General features: G+C 41.2%; 1 protein-coding gene across 8 annotated transcripts in view; it reads right to left on the bottom strand.

The window, feature by feature from the left end:
- The window catches only part of PRKAG2 (protein kinase AMP-activated non-catalytic subunit gamma 2), a 217,208-nt gene that overhangs the window by 4,721 nt on the left and 193,562 nt on the right, over window positions 1–18,925 (bottom strand). For all 8 annotated transcript variants that reach the window (XM_083824659.1, XM_083824660.1, XM_083824661.1 and 5 more), the window contains 8 exons: window positions 11,301–11,382; window positions 10,531–10,589; window positions 6,453–6,498; window positions 5,581–5,635; window positions 4,072–4,198; window positions 3,116–3,281; window positions 2,697–2,734; window positions 1,155–1,301 (listed from right to left, as the gene is read on the bottom strand). In XM_083824659.1, the coding sequence (XP_083680785.1) occupies window positions 1,155–1,301; window positions 2,697–2,734; window positions 3,116–3,281; window positions 4,072–4,198; window positions 5,581–5,635; window positions 6,453–6,498; window positions 10,531–10,589; window positions 11,301–11,382 (720 nt within the window). The remainder of the gene's footprint in view (window positions 1–1,154; window positions 1,302–2,696; window positions 2,735–3,115; window positions 3,282–4,071; window positions 4,199–5,580; window positions 5,636–6,452; window positions 6,499–10,530; window positions 10,590–11,300; window positions 11,383–18,925) is intronic.

Raw genomic sequence — 18,925 nt, 5'->3', positions numbered from 1 at the left:
CAGTGTAATGAATTCAAGAAAAATGGACAATATAATTGTTTCATTCCCAGTAAGATCAAGCATTTGTCTGACAGCTAAAAATAGCATCAATTACTGCCTTACTTGTAGCTTTGACTGACTCATTCTTACATATATTCTCACTATGTTTAGGCTGAACCAAAGGGTAGGAGTTGTTCTGAAAACCCAAATGTCTAAAGTTTCTTAGAATATTAATAAGATTAGCCACGTTTGGAATCTGTACATCAGCAATGCTAAAATTACTCATTTTCAGGATGAAACTAAGCTGATGCAGGAAGCTGGAAGTAAAAATTGTCTTATGTAGGTTCTAAGGGGTGGAAATTTTCACAAAGTGGAAATTTTACTCATATTAAGTACATGCACAGTTATGACCCTGAAGATGAAAAAATAAACTTGTAAAATTGAAGAAGTTATATCTTCTAGATGGAGTTGATCACACCTCAGAGAGGACTGGTGATACTGATTTTCTTCTGCAGAGAGGCATAACAGGAAGACCTGCATACTCTTTCACCTCCACGTATAAGAATGGAATGTGTAAGAATGTAAAGAATGAAAAAAGAAACACACAGAAATCATTTACAAGAGCAGTTGGTGAATTCTTTGTCACAAGGATTTATTTTCTGGCCTTGTTTCACAATGTTTGTATGAGAGCAGTGTGGGATTCCATATGCATCTATTAAATTTCCTGAACAATGGGCCAAGCAACCCAGCTCTGAGTTGGCATTCAAAGAATTATTTCCCTGCAAAACTTATGGCAGACTTGGAAAAAAATTGATTCTGCCCAAGAAAAAAAAACAGACACACACAAAACCAAACAAACAATAACAACTAAAAAAAATAATCCCCCAAACAAACAAAAAACCCCACAAACCCCAAACTCCAAAGCTTTGAACATTCACATTCGACTAATACCATAAGCCAGCAGTGCAAATAACTAGGCATTTTTACAGACTGTATTTTCCACATCCATTTAAGCATCTGTAAGTCTATGTATCAAATTGATACCTACGTATGTAGGTATGGAAAAAATATTTCCTTGAAGTAACCAAAATAACTTGAAAAGGATAAATTTGCAGTGTTTGGTCATACAACTTTTAACTTTCTGTAAAGGAAAAAAAAATTATAAGCAAACTCACCTCAGCCTTCACTATTCTATCAACAATGGTCTCCAGTGTTTCCAGCATACTACACTTTACAACACCTTCAAAATACTGAGAACGGTGCTGTAGGGCTTGCGTCACCGTGATATCTAGGTTATTATATGTTTTTTCAGCAGCAAGATTCTGAAAAACAAGGCAAAGAACTCACTACTCAGTAATAAAGTACTCAGTAAAGTAAATATTTTGGCATTGAGTAGACACATTTCTGGGGTAAATTGAGCCTGTTCCAAGTCCCATATTAAACAAACCAGATGCTCTTCAGTTTCAGTTTTTGGGAACAGTCAAGCATGCAATTATGTTAAACACCATATGACAGACTGGATTAATTGATAATACTGTTTTGTGATTATGCAGTAGGCTAATGAAAATCTCCTTACTTCTTTATCTGATATTTGGCTTGATGGCACTCATCCTGCTTTTGCCTCAAGCAGTAGGAAAAGGTGAAGATGGAGTTCTACAGATTTTAGAATACACAGAATACACTTTAAGAATATATAGTTTTTTGTTTGTTTTTTTTTTTTTCACAGGACAGGTGAGGACACCAACTACTCTGAACATGAGCCATAAAGTAGATGCTACTGGAGATCCAACTAGAGAACAAATTTGGTTTCTTCACCTTTCTTATTTGTGGGCTCAAACTCCCTCTCCTGGACTGTGCTGGCACTGCCATTTAACAATTTTTAAAATATAATTTGTTTTAATAAGTACTATAGACTAATAAAAAAGTCCATCCCCAGTAAAAGCAACAGGGTTAAAAGAGTTTGAAAGCTAACATTCCCAACTTGCATTCTAAGAACAGTAGCCTGCTTGGAGCAAGAGGACTTTGTCCAGACTAGCAAAAGCTTTCCTTGTAGGAAGGATGCAAAGGAAATACATTTTGTCTTACCTGAGCAAGAAATGAAATTTACTGATGAGACAACACTACTGGAATCATTGAAACAGATACACACAAAGTGTACATAGAGATCTACAGTAAGTAGATGACCCTGACAACTGGAATAGCATTGATGGGGTGCACTTGAAGAATACTGAGGATATATGCACCTAAGATCTTACAGATTTTTTTGCTGTAGTGTAAGATATCAGCCTGATCTAAATGAAGAGAAAAACCTAGATGTACTAGTCATTCAATCACAGGATAACTATTAACAATCGTTTGCTTCTAGCGAGAGGCAAAAATCATCCTGTATTACCAGAAGGTAGACACGAAGCAATGTTAATGCCAACAAGAAAAACCAATTAAGCCTTCCATGAAAAACCATGTGCTAGTGTGGTCACCTGTGTTCAAGAATTAGGCAAAGTAGAACAGATGAAGAAATAGGAGTGTCCTTCAGGAGACTCCTTGTCAAAATGTCATGCAAGAAGTGCACACTGTGCAGGGTGAATTGAATCTGTCTTAATCAGTTGGTTAACTAAAGCCTAAGGAACAAAGAGTCACAATCGATATATATTAGAAAATTCATTTCTAATTGCTTACTACATATAAAATATTTAATAGAATGTGAAAGATATACTTACTATTACATCAAATTTGGAATAAATATCTACAACTTTTCCTAGAAAGAAAAATATATGTTAATAAAGTGTTTCAAATATGAAGTTAGTTTTCTTACATCTTGTTTGCATTTGTTATCTTATAATTACACAGAAAGCAAAGAGACAGGTCAAGAAGGAAAATGGAAAAAAAAAACAACAACAAAAAATCCACAACCCATGATGAGTTATTTCAGGCTCATCAACCTACATCTTGCATAAATACTTTTTCAATATGTTATAATATTTTTTAATGTTATATATAGTGTATATATACATGCAGGTTTTCTTCATATATATATATATATATATATATATATAAAATATATATATGAGGGGAGGGTGGGGAATAAATCATTTGTTTATCTTAACCACGCTCTTGTTACAGAAGACTCGACACACACCTGACTCATCCACAACAGGTAACGCCGATATCCTTCTCTCTACAAATATATTCAAGGCTTTAATGATAGGAGTGTCTGGATGTATGAAGGCAATGTTGTGATAAGTTCCTATTCCAAGTTCATCCAGATTCTTCTTCATAAAGGCAGGCTTTGGCATCTCTGACATCTAAGAAAATCAGAATGAATGTATTTACTGTGCAGTTTTCTGCAAGATGTGCTACAGCTACTAGGTTCCCCTAACGACTGATACATACATTAGGAAATCTGTATTCATTCATCCATCTACAGGCTCCAAATGATTGTTACAGATCATTACAGTAATCTGCTACTAAATTTACATAAAGCTAAAACAAGCTTAGATCTAGAAACATTACTACTGTTTAAAGAACCTCTACATTAAGATAATGTAACTAGGTGTTGGGTTTTTTTTTGCTTGTCAGTTTATTTTTATAGTACCCCATCACTAAAAGCTTTTGATCCTGAGCTATGTCATTCCCACTGAAACTGAAAATTCTGCATGCTTTGTGCTTATTTTGAACTCCTGGTGCTTTGTTTGGCCTCCTGTCCATTCCTGTGGCCAACGTATGGCACAATGAGTTACGACAGTCTTGTCTCTGAGAGACGATTCATTACTCTATCCATGCAATCAAGGAAGCTTCTGAATCTGAGTAGACCTTCCAGAAAAGGACACCAAAATAGTCAAAAAGTCGAGACAAGACCCTGGTGTTTAATTGTTTTAATTTGTTTTTGTTTTAAATGACTAAAAATTAAGTAGTGTATGGGTACTCCATCAAGCTTACTTCTTTGTTATCAAAAAAAGATACGCAAAGACAAAATGCAGCGCTCAAATATGAAAGATTATAAAGAAGTTTCTGAACTAAGACTTGCATTAATGTTTCAGATGTCTACCTGGGCGTGGGGGGCAGTTAAAGCAAAACATAACTTTAAATACTTACAAAAAGCTGGAGGAACTTCAGGATTCTTTTATGGGTAAGTATATAAAGTGCATTTCCACTGACAGGATCTATAACTGGCAATCTGTGGATTTTGTTTTTGATCAATGAATATACAGCATCAAAAAGGCTGAGGAGAAAAATATTTTTTAAAATGAATTTTAGCCACCAACATGTAACGTTAAGTGATACATATAGAGATTTACAAGTACACAGAAAGTACACAATTATTTGCATTATCCATAATGTTATAGAAAACAGAAGCTAAGGGATTTCAAACTATCTATAGCGATCTGCTTACAGACATCCTAAAGCAGTAAGAAATTGTGACAGAAAAGTGATTTTCTGTGACGAAGAAATATTTCTACAAGAGTAACTTGTTTTTCAAATGGCTGCTGTCCTCACTGCTGTCTCTTCTGTTCAGAGACAAACAGTGAAAATAATTGTTCTTGCAATTAACACATTTCAATCCCAAACTTCTGTAACATTTTCTAGGAAGAACATTTTTATGGATAAGCGTATGCATGCAATTAAGCCAAAACAATTATCTAATCATTTCACTGAATTATCACCAGGTATTAGCAAGCAGTTATTCTCAAGAGATCTGAAATATTGCTCCAGACTCCGTTCCTCTGTATTACAGACTACAATTTAGCAATATTCCAACCTATGCACGTCTATTCTCCTTTAAGTATCACTGATTTTGGTCCTAATAAGACTGTAATAAAAACAGTTTACTGCCAATTATAATAAATTAGTAAGGAATACATTCAGTAAGAACTTTGCATGTTCTGAGTCCCTTACAGGGACGAACTATCTCCATTACATACACACGAAGCCAAAATTCCCCATACTGCACTTTAGATTCCACTCCTGAAGTCAGCATTTAACTATTCCTAAGTGTTGCAGTCTGACTGTCACAAGTCCCTTTCTGGCTCAGGTCTTAAGCTGACTTGCTGTATCCTTTTAAACACATCCTACTGCATCATCTCCATTTTTATACATCTCTTTTTGCACCTTTGAAAGCAATCACTGTTTTGTTCTCATACGATATTCTTTGCAACCATTTACCATTCAAACACATTCCTTATGACTAAATTGAGTAACTTATTCATGACTTAATAGTAGCAATTCTACCGAGGATATAGCATACCATTACTTCAAGGTAATCACTAATTCCCTTCATTAATTTCCTTAGATTGGGTATAAGCAATTCTATTCCAGCAACTGAAAGCAAAAATCAGAACTGTACTCTCCTGTTCTGAGATTAAATAGTACAGAAGTTTTAAAGTGATCAGCTAAAGCTGTCTCTCAAATTACCTTTGGTAAATAAGGTACAATGGCAATTTAAAAAACATTGTTTTAAAATTCCATTGAGACAAAAAGATACCTGCTGAACTAAGGTAATTTAGATTTTAATGAACGCAACCTAGTAGAAAAGCAGAACAAAGATTCAGTGTTGAGATGGAGTTAGTTTATTTCCAGTTAAGCAAAACAAAAGGAAAATCCTACCTTGCATCTGGGGAGATGTTCACTAAAGGTTTAAATGTCTCTTGTAAATAAAGCTCTGTGTATAGAAAAAGAGACCATCATCACTTAATATGAAAACATCAGCATTTTTAAGAAAGCCTTTTATGAATTCCTTAGTACAAAATTAAGTGGACAGAAGAGAAAAAATATATACAGTTTCTTTAGATGTTCTACCTCTTACACTCATTCACCTGTATTGACATTAAAAAGAATCCAAAGTTTTAAAACGAGTAACTGGTTACCACCAGGGGTCACTGCAACAACAGCAAATAATTTTAGTTTACCACTTTCCTCTTTTCTGAAGGGGTTTGTCTGCTGCACAGAGGATTTCTATATGTTATTATATGGCATACAGCCATTTTTCCCATTAAAGTTTCTCCCTGCATTCAGCACTTCTGGTCACACCCAACCATGTTCTACGAACTTCTAGTCACATCATGCAATTCCCTCAGGTGTGACTTGTTGCTCATCTCAGTTCACTCAGTACCCCCACCATCTGATACTCATTCTGCATCCAGGTTCAGATACATTCCCATGCCAGATACTCCCATCGTCTCTACAGCCACAGACAGCCCCTTCCTCTGCTTAGTTTTCTTCTCTTAAGAAAGAGTGAGAAGGTACTAATCAGGAAAAAGCAGTGAAGCAGTACATACAAAGCATAATCACTCTGGTTCACATCGTTTCAGGTAGAAAAAAAATAAGCAGCAGGAACAAGCAGACAAGCTTTTGCTATTCCTGCTTTCATTAAAAAGTATTGGAGATAAACTAGTTATGTCTATGATTAACTAAGAATCCACTACGCTGAACAATATTAGAACACTTAAAATTAGCAATCAAGTAGTAAGTAATCTTACCCCTCCAGGTTTCTATCTTGTGCTCCTCCAATTCATAGATCTGAACCTGCAATAGGTACATGGAAAATTTAACTTTAAAGCAATGATTTTAAGCCCAAAATAATTACCCAGATTTGAATAATCTTGTTAATTTCCTCGTATTTCATTGGAGGCAATTTAACTTTTAGAGTAAGAATCCCAGCTAATTATAACTGCCCAGTGCACAGCAACATTTCTTGGCAATACAAGAGGAAAGGGTGCAATCCTGCTCAATGCACAGTGCCATACTGGACCTATCATCTCAGTGGACAGGAGAGATTTTTCCCCTGCCCAGGTTGTGGTCTGGATCTCTGCTAGGCTCAAAGGCATCTCCTCGCTAATTTACCTCACCTTAAAACAATCATGCTGGGTAAACCCTCTGATGATACCTCACACACCTACACAAGTAAAGAGCTTATTCCGATCACTACTTAATGCCAAAAAGAGATTAATTTTACTCTTCCTGGACTACAAACAAGCAGCAGCACTTGGTTTAGTGCTCAGCTCAACCAGAAGAATCACTGTTATATTTTTTTTTTCTCCCCAAGTTTACTCTTTTACTGATGTTACATTCTTCAAATGTTTTTGGGAGCTGCATCTCCACCACGCTGGTACAGCAGAAATGCTGACAGCACGCAATGCTGCTCATCTAACCTGCGTTCAGCTGGTACAGGGCACCAAACAGGCAAAAAAAACAATGTAGTGAAAGTTACTAGTTTTCTGCTGGTTTAGGTTCCTTAGCTGGCTCACAAAAAGGCCAAACAACACTGTGCAAAGGATGTGGCAAGTCTCCACCTTTTGATGGCAGTTAGCCTTCAGATAAGCTCAGCAACAACAAAGCACCAACAAAGAGTCTGGTCTTTGATGTTAAAAAACAAAAACAAGTAAACTGAAAAAAAAAAACACACACACAAAAAGGACACAGTCACCAACTTCCCGCTGCTCAGCAGCCATTTCACAAAGTTCTTTGTCAAAAGGTTGCATAACCTTCCTCTGGTAGCTCCTTCCACCTTGCTCACGGTTCTCTGAGAACATTTAGGATGTGAAAGCTGCCTTTCCCTCAAGGTATCAAGCTGCAAGCCAGCCACTTGCAAGAGCAGTGGCACGTGCCACAGCCTAGGCCAAAGCAGCCTGTCCTCTTTTACACTGCTCCTCCCCGTCAGGTACCTCTATAAACCCTGCTGAAGCTGAAAAGTTTATAGGTGAGGTGTAGGAGTGTCTACAAAGCCTACTACATTTGTCTTTGGACCAACGGAGACTCCTTTTGGATTACTGTCCAACATTTTTATCAGTGATTTGGATGCAGGGTGTCCTCAGTTTGCTGCTGACACTAAACTTGGGGGAGCTTTTGACTGCCTGGAGGGGCGAGGCCTTGCAGAGGGATCTAGATGGGAGCACTGGGTGATTAGGTGCGGCAGGAAGTTCAACAGAAGGGAAACGCTGGGTGCTGCACCTGGGATGGAGCAATGATGAGTGGCTGGAGCGCAGCTGAGCAGAAAGGGACCTGGGGGGGCTGGTGGCAGCAGGCTCAATGTGAGCCAGCAGCGTGCTCCCACAGCCAAGAGGGCAGACCACATTTTGGGGGGCATTAAACACAGCATAGCCAGCTGGTCAAAAGAGGTGATTCTCCTGCTCTACTTAGCGTTGGTGCAGCCTCACCTTGAATATTGGGTGCAGTCCTGGGCTCCACAATATAAAAAGGCTGTTAAGGTTCTTGAAAACCTCCAGAGGAGGGCAACAAAGCTGGTGAAAGGGCTGGAAGGCATGTCCTAGGGAGAGGGGCTGAGGACACTTGGGTTGTCCAGTCTGGAGAAAAGGAGGCTGAGAGGCGGCCTCATTTCTCTCTACAACTTCCCGAGCAGGGGAAGTACAAGAGGAAGGTGCTGGTCACTTCTCCCAGCTTACTGATGACAGGACACACAGGAACAGCACACAGCTGTGCCAGGGGAGGCTCAGACTAGACATTAGAAAAAACTTCTTTACCATGAGGGTGGTCCAACACTCAAGGCTTCCTAGCAAGGTGGTTATGTCCCCTGCCTGTCAGTGTTCGAGAGGCATTTTGATAACACCCTCACTCATGTGCTTTAAGTTAGCCCTCATGTGATCAGGCAGTTGAACCGGATGATCTCCAGAAGTTCCTTCCAGCTGAACTATTCTATTCCATTATCACCTTTCGAAAAGTGTAAGGGAATGTTAAATTGACATACTGTAATTAGACCACTCAAATATACCCTTTATGGATGGTATAAAAGATACCTACATGAGTAAGCTAAACCTGCTTATGTTACTTGCCAAAAAATCAGCTAAGTCTGTGGAGCACAGTCCAGTCTACTGAAGTGATCAGAAGAACAAGAGAACTCTTCAGATGCTGGCAAAATGAGGTTAAATCTCATTCTTTGACCACACCACATGGATGAAATTCCTGAACTTTCCTTATCAATCATTTTAAAAAAACCAATATAGTACATGGATAGCAATATGCTTCACACCACGATGTGATGTGTTTAGAACAACCGATTAAAATACTTAAGACTTACATTTTCAGCACACTTGTACCTAGTAAGACTAGAACATTCCCCAGTGGAACATCTATTATTATTATTATTATTTTTATATCTTTTTCTTCTATAGAAGACTGCATCAATCACTCATGTCAAATGTTGTCACTTCTCTGTTGTTCATCCTTCCCCTGCCCAGAGGCTGTTTTAAGCACAACCGATGGAATAGCATGTTAGGTGACATGAATAAGTGACAACAGTTAGACCTTAGGTAAAATTATATGGGAAAGTTGGTATTGTTGGAGGTTGAGAGTCATTAGAATATGGAAACCACATGGAAATTATCAGTGTGCAATCACTTTCCATTCACCTTTTTTCCCCTCCACCTTGTAAATCCCCAGAAGACAAAAATAAAACTCTGAAAATTTAAAAACAAACATGATCAACTGGCTTTGAGAAGCCGAATATATCAGATATCCGCTTCATCCAACTGTTCTTGGTATTTTAGCTGGTTGAACAGTAGGTATATTTTAATTGGAAGAGGGGGAATTGGGATTTGACAGGAACAAGAAAGGGATGTAAATGTCTGTATGAACATGTAAGCAAGAGGATCTCATCAACTGCCTGCCAATGGGAATGGTAAATTACAGTTAATTGAAGCCAAGAGATCTCCAAGTGATTGTGCAACTCAGCCATGCAACTAAAATATTTCCATATGCTTAACTAGTTTAACTCGTCTGTTCTCCAGCATCATTTCCAAACCTGAGTAACCTTTTAAAGCATCCAAGCCTCCACAAGCTAGCTTGCTGCTTAGCTCCACGTATTGCTTTCAGGATAACTCTATCATAGTTATGAGGCAAAGATGATTTACTTATTTTTTTATAGATGTATAAGTTAATAAAATCACATGAACCACTGTGTAGCTACATATGTGATTTTTAAATACAACTAACTTTTTTTATATAATTTTAAACACTCCCCCCAGCCCCAACTACATTTTTGGTTGACATTCCACATTTATACAGAGCTCTGATTACTGTGCTTTGAAACAACCTGGACACAAACACACGCAGTGATCAATAATCGAGTATTTCACCCTCAAACATTTTATATTATGTCTAATATTTAATTAGTATGTTAAGATAGGTCCTTCACCCCAAATGCATTAGACAATAGCTGCAATTCCAAGTGGAGCCTGGTATCCAAACCCAAGGCTGCCATTATAGTGAAGCAGCACACAACACGTAATAAATGGTAGTACTCGTTAAGGAAATTCCTCATGTTTATACATGTATAAGTGAAGCAGACAAATCACGTTACCTGCCCAAGCTTGTGGGACCTTCATGGGCAGAGCCAGCAATTGAACCCAGGTATCTCGATACCATCCTACGACCTTGATCACAAAACTATCCTCCTCTCTTTCAGAAGAACTCAACAAGCATACTCATGACATATCTAAGCTTCCAGACACTTAAAAATAACAGCAATCAATCCCTCAAGCAGTTTGATATTTCAGTTTGTGTACCGTCTAACAACCGACAGCAGCTTAGCATCGTACTTACCATTGGAGATTTATAGTATCTATGCAGTATGTTAATGAAATCTGTAATTGTTAACATTCCTGCAAAAAGTGATAAGGAAGAAGTTCTTCAGATATATACTTAAGATAAACAGTTATGTTCTCCATTTAAAGTCATGCTATATAATTTATTAAACATTAAATCTGTGTAACAGACTATTTGTATTGGACTAATCAACTGCTTAATTTCAAAAGTATGTATATACATTTTCACATTGATACAAACCTTCAGAATAAAAAGACACAAGCCTGAATTCATATTCAAAACTATGATCTATGTGCTTCTCCTCTTTCAATCTTGCCCAAAGAAAATCTATTTCTCCCTGTATGGGACATAATACCTGCGATATTTAGAGTTAGCTCTGGTATTTAGTCACTTCAGAGAGCACCTTACTGAGAACATGCTGAGAAAGAGATGATTGCATCACATGCATATTAGAATACAGGAGCACTATTTTTTCTTTTTATAGTTCCTATTTTTTTTTTGTGACTGTTGCATTTATTTTTAAAGGCATGGAGAAATAGACATGTTAGACAATAAATTTCAGAAGCTCAGGACCTGGAAGAGTCATCACAATTCTCAGAGAACAGCAAAACTATGCAAGCCAGCAACAATTCTTTGCTCACAAGGAGAAAACAAAGAAGCCCAATATGTCTTAGGATGTTAGACCATGACCAGCCCTAGACCACATTTTGCAACAGTACAGCGCCCTGAAAATTCAAGTAATCCTTAACAATATTGGAACCACCTACCTACAAAACTCTGTTTTTTACTCTCCCACAGTGGAGCTGCTCTCACACCATTTGCCACCAAGGCAAAAAAGGCCTTCTTTACCTGCAAAAGGAACGAACAGCTAAATAAATCTTTGCTCTTCATTTAGCGCATCAGACACCAACAGAAGGGTTTCCTCAGTTGCTAGGAAAAACACGGTACAGAAAGGTAGCCGGGATTCAAAACAGAACAAAAGCCACACACACCACAAAAAAAACTTAAGTTGTTCACTTCTAAGATGTTTAAAAAGCTTAGCAAGACCAGATCTGGTTTTGTTCCATTATGTGAACATGCTGTGTGAAAACCTGTGATGAACAAGTAAGCTGATAGAGCTGAGAAGATATCCTCATTAACTGCAAATTTATTCCTTTTGATATTAACCATGACAATTATTAAAAAGGTCATGCTTATGGGGGGGGGAGGGGGGAATAATCATCTGTAATTAACATAATCATCAGAACTACACAGTTTATAAGTATAGCTTGAGACTTGAAAATTTTACTATGTTCTAGTTACCATTTACTATAGCAGCAGTTGCACGGAAAAAAAAAAGAGAAGTTTTATTTCATCTCCAGCTTCTAGACTCACATTTAAACAAACGAAAAGAGATTGGTTATTTTAAATATGACTGAAACAGTTAAAAAGACCAGCTAGCCTGTTTTGCTTCCGAAGAAGCGTAACCAAACTTGTTGATTTTTGAATCAACTCTCCCCAGTTTTTGTATCAGAGGTTATAGTGTTACAGTGTCAGCCTCAGAAGAGAAGACCCTTCCCTGTGAACAGGAGCCCTCTGAGGCATGCAGCGGTCAGGCTCTGGTGCACCTCAAAGTCCTGCTCTCTTAATGATATGCTTGAGCATGTTATGGTTCCTATCCTGCCCAGGCATCTAAATTGCCTTCCCATGGAAAACACAACACCAAAGTGGGCTTCAAGAGGGCTACGCTGTCAGCAGAATCCAGTGCCATATGATGTTTGACATTAGACTGAGTGTTGTAATTTATCCGTTTAAAATTCTACAAAGTTCATAAGCCCTCTGGTCCGCACCAGAACACATCACCTCCCCTGCACTTCAGTAATTTGCATGCAGCATTTCAAATGCCTAGCGTTAATCCTCTTGTAGGTGAACCACAGTCTTTAAGACTAGACTTCCGAAAGCAACCCGTATTTTTTGCAGCCTCTCTACAGCTAGCCTGCTTCTTCCCTGATCATGAGAAGCCCCTCCGCTCTCCTGACCTCGGCAGAGGACTGCTCCCAAAGCCCCTTTCTGACTTTACCAATGCTTCTGCTGCATCATCAATGAATAGGAATAATGATCCCTGTAACCACCATCCCTAAACTGCACTGAAACTGAATTAAATATATGGGAAAAAAATACCCAGCACCACGAATAAGACCATAATGCGCACACCGTGTAGTATTTCTCTAGAAAATGGTTTAATAGAAAGGTCCCGGAGGTATTAAGGCACCTCACTGACACAGGGAGGAGTCAAGTAAAACAAACATTACCAAATCCACCGCAGGAACCCACTGACTCCTAAGGAAGGCTGAAACCACAAAGAAACCCTCCGGGCAGCCACACAAAGTGTTCCCACATAACAACATCACACTTGCTCTTAACGCAGCGAAAGCTAACAGCAGCGAGCTATTTGGGGAGCAGATAAGAGGCAGAAGTGAGTTCACACAGCCTAGCTCCACCTTGGGGCAAAGCAAGCAGGTTCTAATTATTCTTCATTAAAAAAATAAGTACACTCAGACTGTCTGAAACTGAGAACCTTCAGCTTTGGTCTCTTTTGTAAGAATGGCTGTTTCAAGACTTACTGGTCACTGTCAACTTACGTCCTACGTCTTCCATGAGAACTGTTAAGTTCAAGCCCCATCGCAGCACGAAGGTAACAGCTAATCTGGTAAAACCAGAGAAGAAAAGGGTTTCTTTCCAAATAGGAATCATGCAGCAGAACTCCTCAGGAGTTTACAAACTCTGCTAACCTGAGAAGAAACGCCCACAGTAGAAAAGACGTGAAATGCCAAGAGTGAGACTTCAGGCAGCCTCCAAACTCATAGCACTCATCTAGCAAGATGGTAAAATTGAGGATTGTTTTACAGTCAGAAATGATACTTCAAGAGAGAATGCCAAAAATGTACTAGGCTATAAACTGAGGCTATAGACAATCCAGGAAGAAAAGAAAGCTTCCTAAAAGGATCAGATCTTCCTCGGATTCATTGATTTATTTGCAAATACTTGTGTCAAAGCAACTCACAAATCTTCTGTTAGATGCCATCTTGTCTAGCTTTAGAAGAGAGATTTTGGAAGAACTGCGGCCTGCTGAACAGATAGATATGCTAAGATAGCTCAGAGTTAAAGTCTGCATAAAAGCCACTGAGTTCAGCTTGGGAATGAGGATATTAAACGTCTGAAGTAAGAGAACACAAACATTTAATAAAAGAATATTATATTCATTTTCCTGGGTTGTCCTTCTCAACCACAGCTTAAATGATAGTCTCATTGTTTCCTTCAGTTTTAGAATGGAAAGTGTTACACAGTTACCTTTTAAATAAAATAGCAGCGCCAACAGTCCTTTATGTAAACATTTCACTCTCATTTCAGCAAGGTCATTACAAAACAAAAAACAACTTAATTCCTACTTGCTCGAACTGCTCGCAAGCACAAACACCCCTCATCCACTCACACTTTCCTTCAGTTTCCGTGGTTTCCCAATTTCAGTTGCCCAAAGCATTGCTTGGTGGCCAGCCAAGGCGCTGGGGTGTGGAGCTGGGCTTCCGTCCAGCACATTTAGATGGCTCGGTGATGTCCGTGCAGAAAATACCCACGAGGACCTCCCTTGCAGATTATGTACAGTCTGTAGGCTTTGAAGGTTGCTGCCGTGTCCCATCCTCAGACCTCCAACAGCGCTGTTAATTCTCGACCCCGCCAGCCTCCTCCTGCGGGAGGCCAGCTTCCCGCTGCACTTCTCTGATGTTCCGTGGAGTGTTGGACTGGCCTGACCTCCACAGAGCCATTGTTCCTCAGCCAGATCCCATAGATTGTTGCTGTTCAGCGCCATGTGCAGACCTTCTTCAAACAAAGCCCTTTTGTTCTTATTAACTGCGTAGCGGCCCTAACAAACAAAGGAGCTGCTAAAGGATGGGATTTACCTGCCCCGATTTAAAGGTTAATCCGACACGTATGCTGATCGTGCACGCTCACCTCACCTCTTCGGAGCCAGCAGGGGGAAGCAGCTACTTCTCCGCAGCACGACTCACCAGGCTTAGACCAAGACAAACTGCTTTGCCCCTGGCTACAGGCTGCCTACTTTCTAGCTATTTCTAATTAGATGAGGAATCTCACCTGATGGGACTACGGACCTTCTCCAAAACCCTGCCCCTTAAATAAAGGGTCATATTATTGCAAAGAACAGCGACAGAAGTCCTGCACCACATTGTACGTTGCCTCAGCGATAGGTGCCACCGCCATACAGCGGAACGAACAGGAACAAGCTTTTCTTACTGCGGGAGCTCCTTCTACCAGTTTTGAGTATGCTGAGTAAAGGCACAGAATAATTTAGGTTAGGTAGGACTTCCAGAGCTCGTTGCTTCTGTACACTACCCAAATGTTTTCCAACAATGTATCCAAACTCGTCTTAGGGAGGACACAACCTCCCTCCAACGTGAGGGTCACTACCAAGAAAGATGAAGCGGGACCCGTACGCAGGAAGCCCTGTGCTTCCACAGAGCCGAATACTTGGAAAACCTCGTCCCTTAAAGGTTACAAGCTCCAAAACAGCCTGACTGCCAGGCGTGGGCACGTGAAACAGTCACAGCGGACTAAAGATTTCACCAAGCTACACAGAAGTTTTTTCCTCGCTGATGGGAAACACCGAAGGGTCACTCATCACCGTGACACTCCTGACCAGTTATCCCACTAGTTAACTTAAAGGGTCATTTTTACAAGGGCACGTGCGAATGAAGAAAGCCTCTGAAAGGAAAACAGAGGAGGAGTTGGTGTACAAAATTCCATGTACACACATGTATTTTTACACTGATTTACCTAACCACGTTATGCATGTAGTTATGGCTTTCATAAGTGACCAGTGGCTTTTAAATTTGTCTGTCAGGACTGCCCCATAAAGTAAAGAGGGCGTCTGCCAACAACATCACAATCACTTGTTTCATTTGCTTAGCTAAAAGGCTCTTGTCCTGGAAAAAATGTTAAGAGAAAACCTATAACAGGGTCCTGGCGGTAAAGGGTCAGTGCGGAGTAGGGTAGAGGACCCTGCTGTGCTGACAGACACATCTCCCCACCACCACGGCCTCAATGCCAACGTTAATTTGAAAAAGGTGGCAGGTAAGAGAAGCGAGGAGCACAGAAGCTTCCGATGTGCCAGTATGAAGCGTGGAAAGGACAGGGAAGACTAACAGCATGGAGGGTGTTAAAAAAAAAAAACTTCCAGAACTCCTACGGTACAGGTGCTATCCAAGGACAAGGTGGTAACGTGCACTTCTCTTGCCTTATCTTTCGCTCCATAAACCAATACCAGGGCACTAGCCTTACAAACCTGAAAAGCCCCTAGTGGAGCCCCAAGAAATCTCTATTTATTAGGTCAAGAAAGAAAGCGGATCCTTGATACTTTCACCGTGTCCGATTCCTGATGGATGGGTAGTCAAGGTGAGCTAGAACATTCATTGCTGCTTTCCCTCGGTAAGTTGAAAACTTAAAAGCCTGAGGCTGTTCTCATGACGATGTTTAAGAGCTACAACTGAGGAATTTAGTGGGAAACAGACACCCCATAAAATTCACATTGGATGAAAGCATCAAGCTCAGATCTTTCAGGAACTCACTGAGAAACAATTATCTAAGGAAAGCTTACAAGCAACAAAGTTTTCTTGAAAATCTATTTTAGTCAAAAGCAGAAAGCAGCCAGTTTTCACCCATTGGATAAAAACAGCTGACGTAGTGTTTAGAAGGTTACACTCATATACCTGTGAGTGTAAGAATGCCGCGTGAGAATGCCACCTCAATTGGTCCCTGTATTGGGTTTACATGGCAAGGGCTTGGTAGCAGGGGGGCTCCAGGGATGGCCTCTGTGAGCAGAGCCCAGCAGCTGCCCCATGTCAGAGCAGAGGCAGCTCCAGTTGGAGCAGGCTGTCCCCCTGCAGCCCATGGGTCCCACACGGAGCAGATCTCCACGCTGCAGCCCGTGGAGGAGCCCCCGGTGGAGCAGGCCCTGAGCCCCGCATTCCTTTCATTCCTTTGCTCTGTGCGTGTTTACGAGCTGCCTGGCTTGCAACTTCTTTTGGTGTAAAAATCCCAAAGAATGGGGCAAGGGCTTCCAGCCCTACGGCTGCCCTGATCTTGGCAGAGCTGGGAAAGGGAAACAAACACCCCCCAAAAAAAAGTTACAGCCAATTCATGAGATGCAAGCCTGACATCTAACTGCTATGATGTCTCCTTGAGGCGTTCTCCCCTGCTGCTCGCTCCCATCACTAGGAGCGCAGGTGACTCTCAGCTCTAGGAACCTATCATCTCTTATCTGAAAAATACTCTGCAGCAATGTCTGGAGGTACTCAAACTGGTTTTCTCCCCCTTACTTTACTCTCAGCTTCTTTCTATATTACCTGACATCCTGAGACTTTTCAGTAGGCCCTTTAGCCTGGAAAAGGCCGAACACCCAGTTTTTATCTGAAGCAGTGTTTGGAACATAGGAAAATACAACACTAAGTTGAGAGCAGCCGTACTGAGAAGGGCTTGGGGGTGTTGGTGGATGAAAAAACTGAACATGAGCTGGCAACGTGCGCCTGCAGCCCAGAAAGCCAACCGTGTCCTGGGCTGCACCCACAGCAACGTGGGCAGCAGGGCAGGGAGGGGATTGTCTCCCTCTGCTCTGCTCTCATGAGACCCCACCTGGAGCCTGCGCCCAGCTCTGGGCCCCAGCACCAGAAGGACGGGGACCTGTTGGAGTGAGTCCAGAGGAGGCCACGAGGATGCTCAGAGGCTGGAGCACCTCTGCTGTGGAGCCAGGCTGAGGGAGTTGGGGTTGTTCAGCCTGGAGAGGAGAAGGCTCTGGGGAGACCTCACAGCGGCCTGCCAGGGCCTAAAGGGGGCTGCAGGAGAGCTGGGGAGGGACTCTTGGTCAGGGGGTGTAGGGATAGGACAAGGGGAAATGGCTTTAAACTGAAAGATGGGAGATTTAGATTAGAAATTAGGAGGAAATTCTTTACTGGGAGGGAGGTGAGGCCCTGTCCCAGGCTGCCCAGAGGAGCTGTGGCTGCCCCATCCCTGGCAGTGCCCAAGGCCAGGCTGGATGGGGCTGGGGGCAGCCTGGGCTGGTGGGAGGGGTCCCTGCCCATGGCAGGGGGTGGCACTAGATGGGCTTTGAGGTCCCTTCTACCTCATATCACTTAATGAACTCTATATTGAAAAATATATATTAAAAAAAAAATCCCATAGAAGGTTCTTTAGGTAATCTTCCTCTTGTACGCTGTTAGCATCATCTCCAAATAATTTAATTCTATAGCACGGCAATTTTTGTAAACTGAAATGGAACCAAGGACTCCAGCATTCCTCCCCACATCCCACAATCATCACCTTGACGATCCAAGATCAGCATGAGTGCAGTATTCTCCAAGTATTTCATACACTTTTGCTTTGATGCAATTCCCACCCAGATGGAATGACATTTAAGACACCTTTGAGGATAAAGTAGTTTTGTCCAAACCCAGGACCTGAAGCAAAGAAGTTTGAGGGAGGTGGATCAATTTTCCAGGGAAGCTAAGCATTCACTTTCCAAGCAGTCGGAAGAAAACCAAAAGCTATTCTGCTGCCACTCACTTCCATCTGCTGTTTGAGGGGAGCCTAAGCACTCTAGTTCTTAGTGTGCAATAACATAAGAAAAAAAAACAGGTTTGCCTTCTAAGAAAGCAGAAATTCTGGCATGAAGTGACTGCTGTTAGATGCCATGCTGAGGGGGGCTAAGAGTAAGAAGCGAGGTCTCGGAGGCAGAGCCACTGGGCCAACTGTGTTGGACAGGGTACAGAAATTCCTTCCAAGATTAAGATCTTGCCAAAAAAAGTGGCAGGGGTGGGGCAGGGGAGGCAAGAACAATGCACGATTTTCACTGAGCCAAGCACAAACACTTTATCTACACCCTGTGTTGACGAAGATATTTCCACTTAATTGGTACAGAGGAACTCATTACCTTCCCCCAAGACTCAGGGCTGAGTGCTTCATGTTGGTTTTGAGAGCTGCAGGAACTAAGCTCCGGTGCTTGTTATCTGCAAGAGACAGGAGCAACTCCGAAGGAAAACAAAGCCTTCCAGTGCTGTCCTGCTGATTCTGGCCTGATCTCAACGAAGGGAACTGTCCTGTGGTCCGTCTCAGCCCATGTGCCAGCTAGAAGCTAACTTACATCGTCCTCTTACAGTTCTGTGGGACGGGTAAGCAAGGAGGGGTGCTCACGCTCCTCAGAAACGCAGACAGCGTTAGTTTAAATTTAGCAGCTTCGGAGAGGAAAAAACCTCAAAGCCAATTAAGGAACAGACAGCCCCTTTGAAAGGCTGCACAAACTGTTATGACAGCAGCCCCAGAGACTGTTGCATGGTTCTGGAAGCAA

The sequence above is a fragment of the Anser anser genome (assembly GCF_964211835.1).
Source record: "Anser anser genome assembly, chromosome: 2".
Classification (NCBI taxonomy): Eukaryota; Metazoa; Chordata; class Aves; order Anseriformes; family Anatidae; genus Anser; species Anser anser.
The sequence above is the reverse complement of the archived record's forward strand: the minus strand, read 5'-3'. Positions and strand labels throughout refer to the sequence as shown.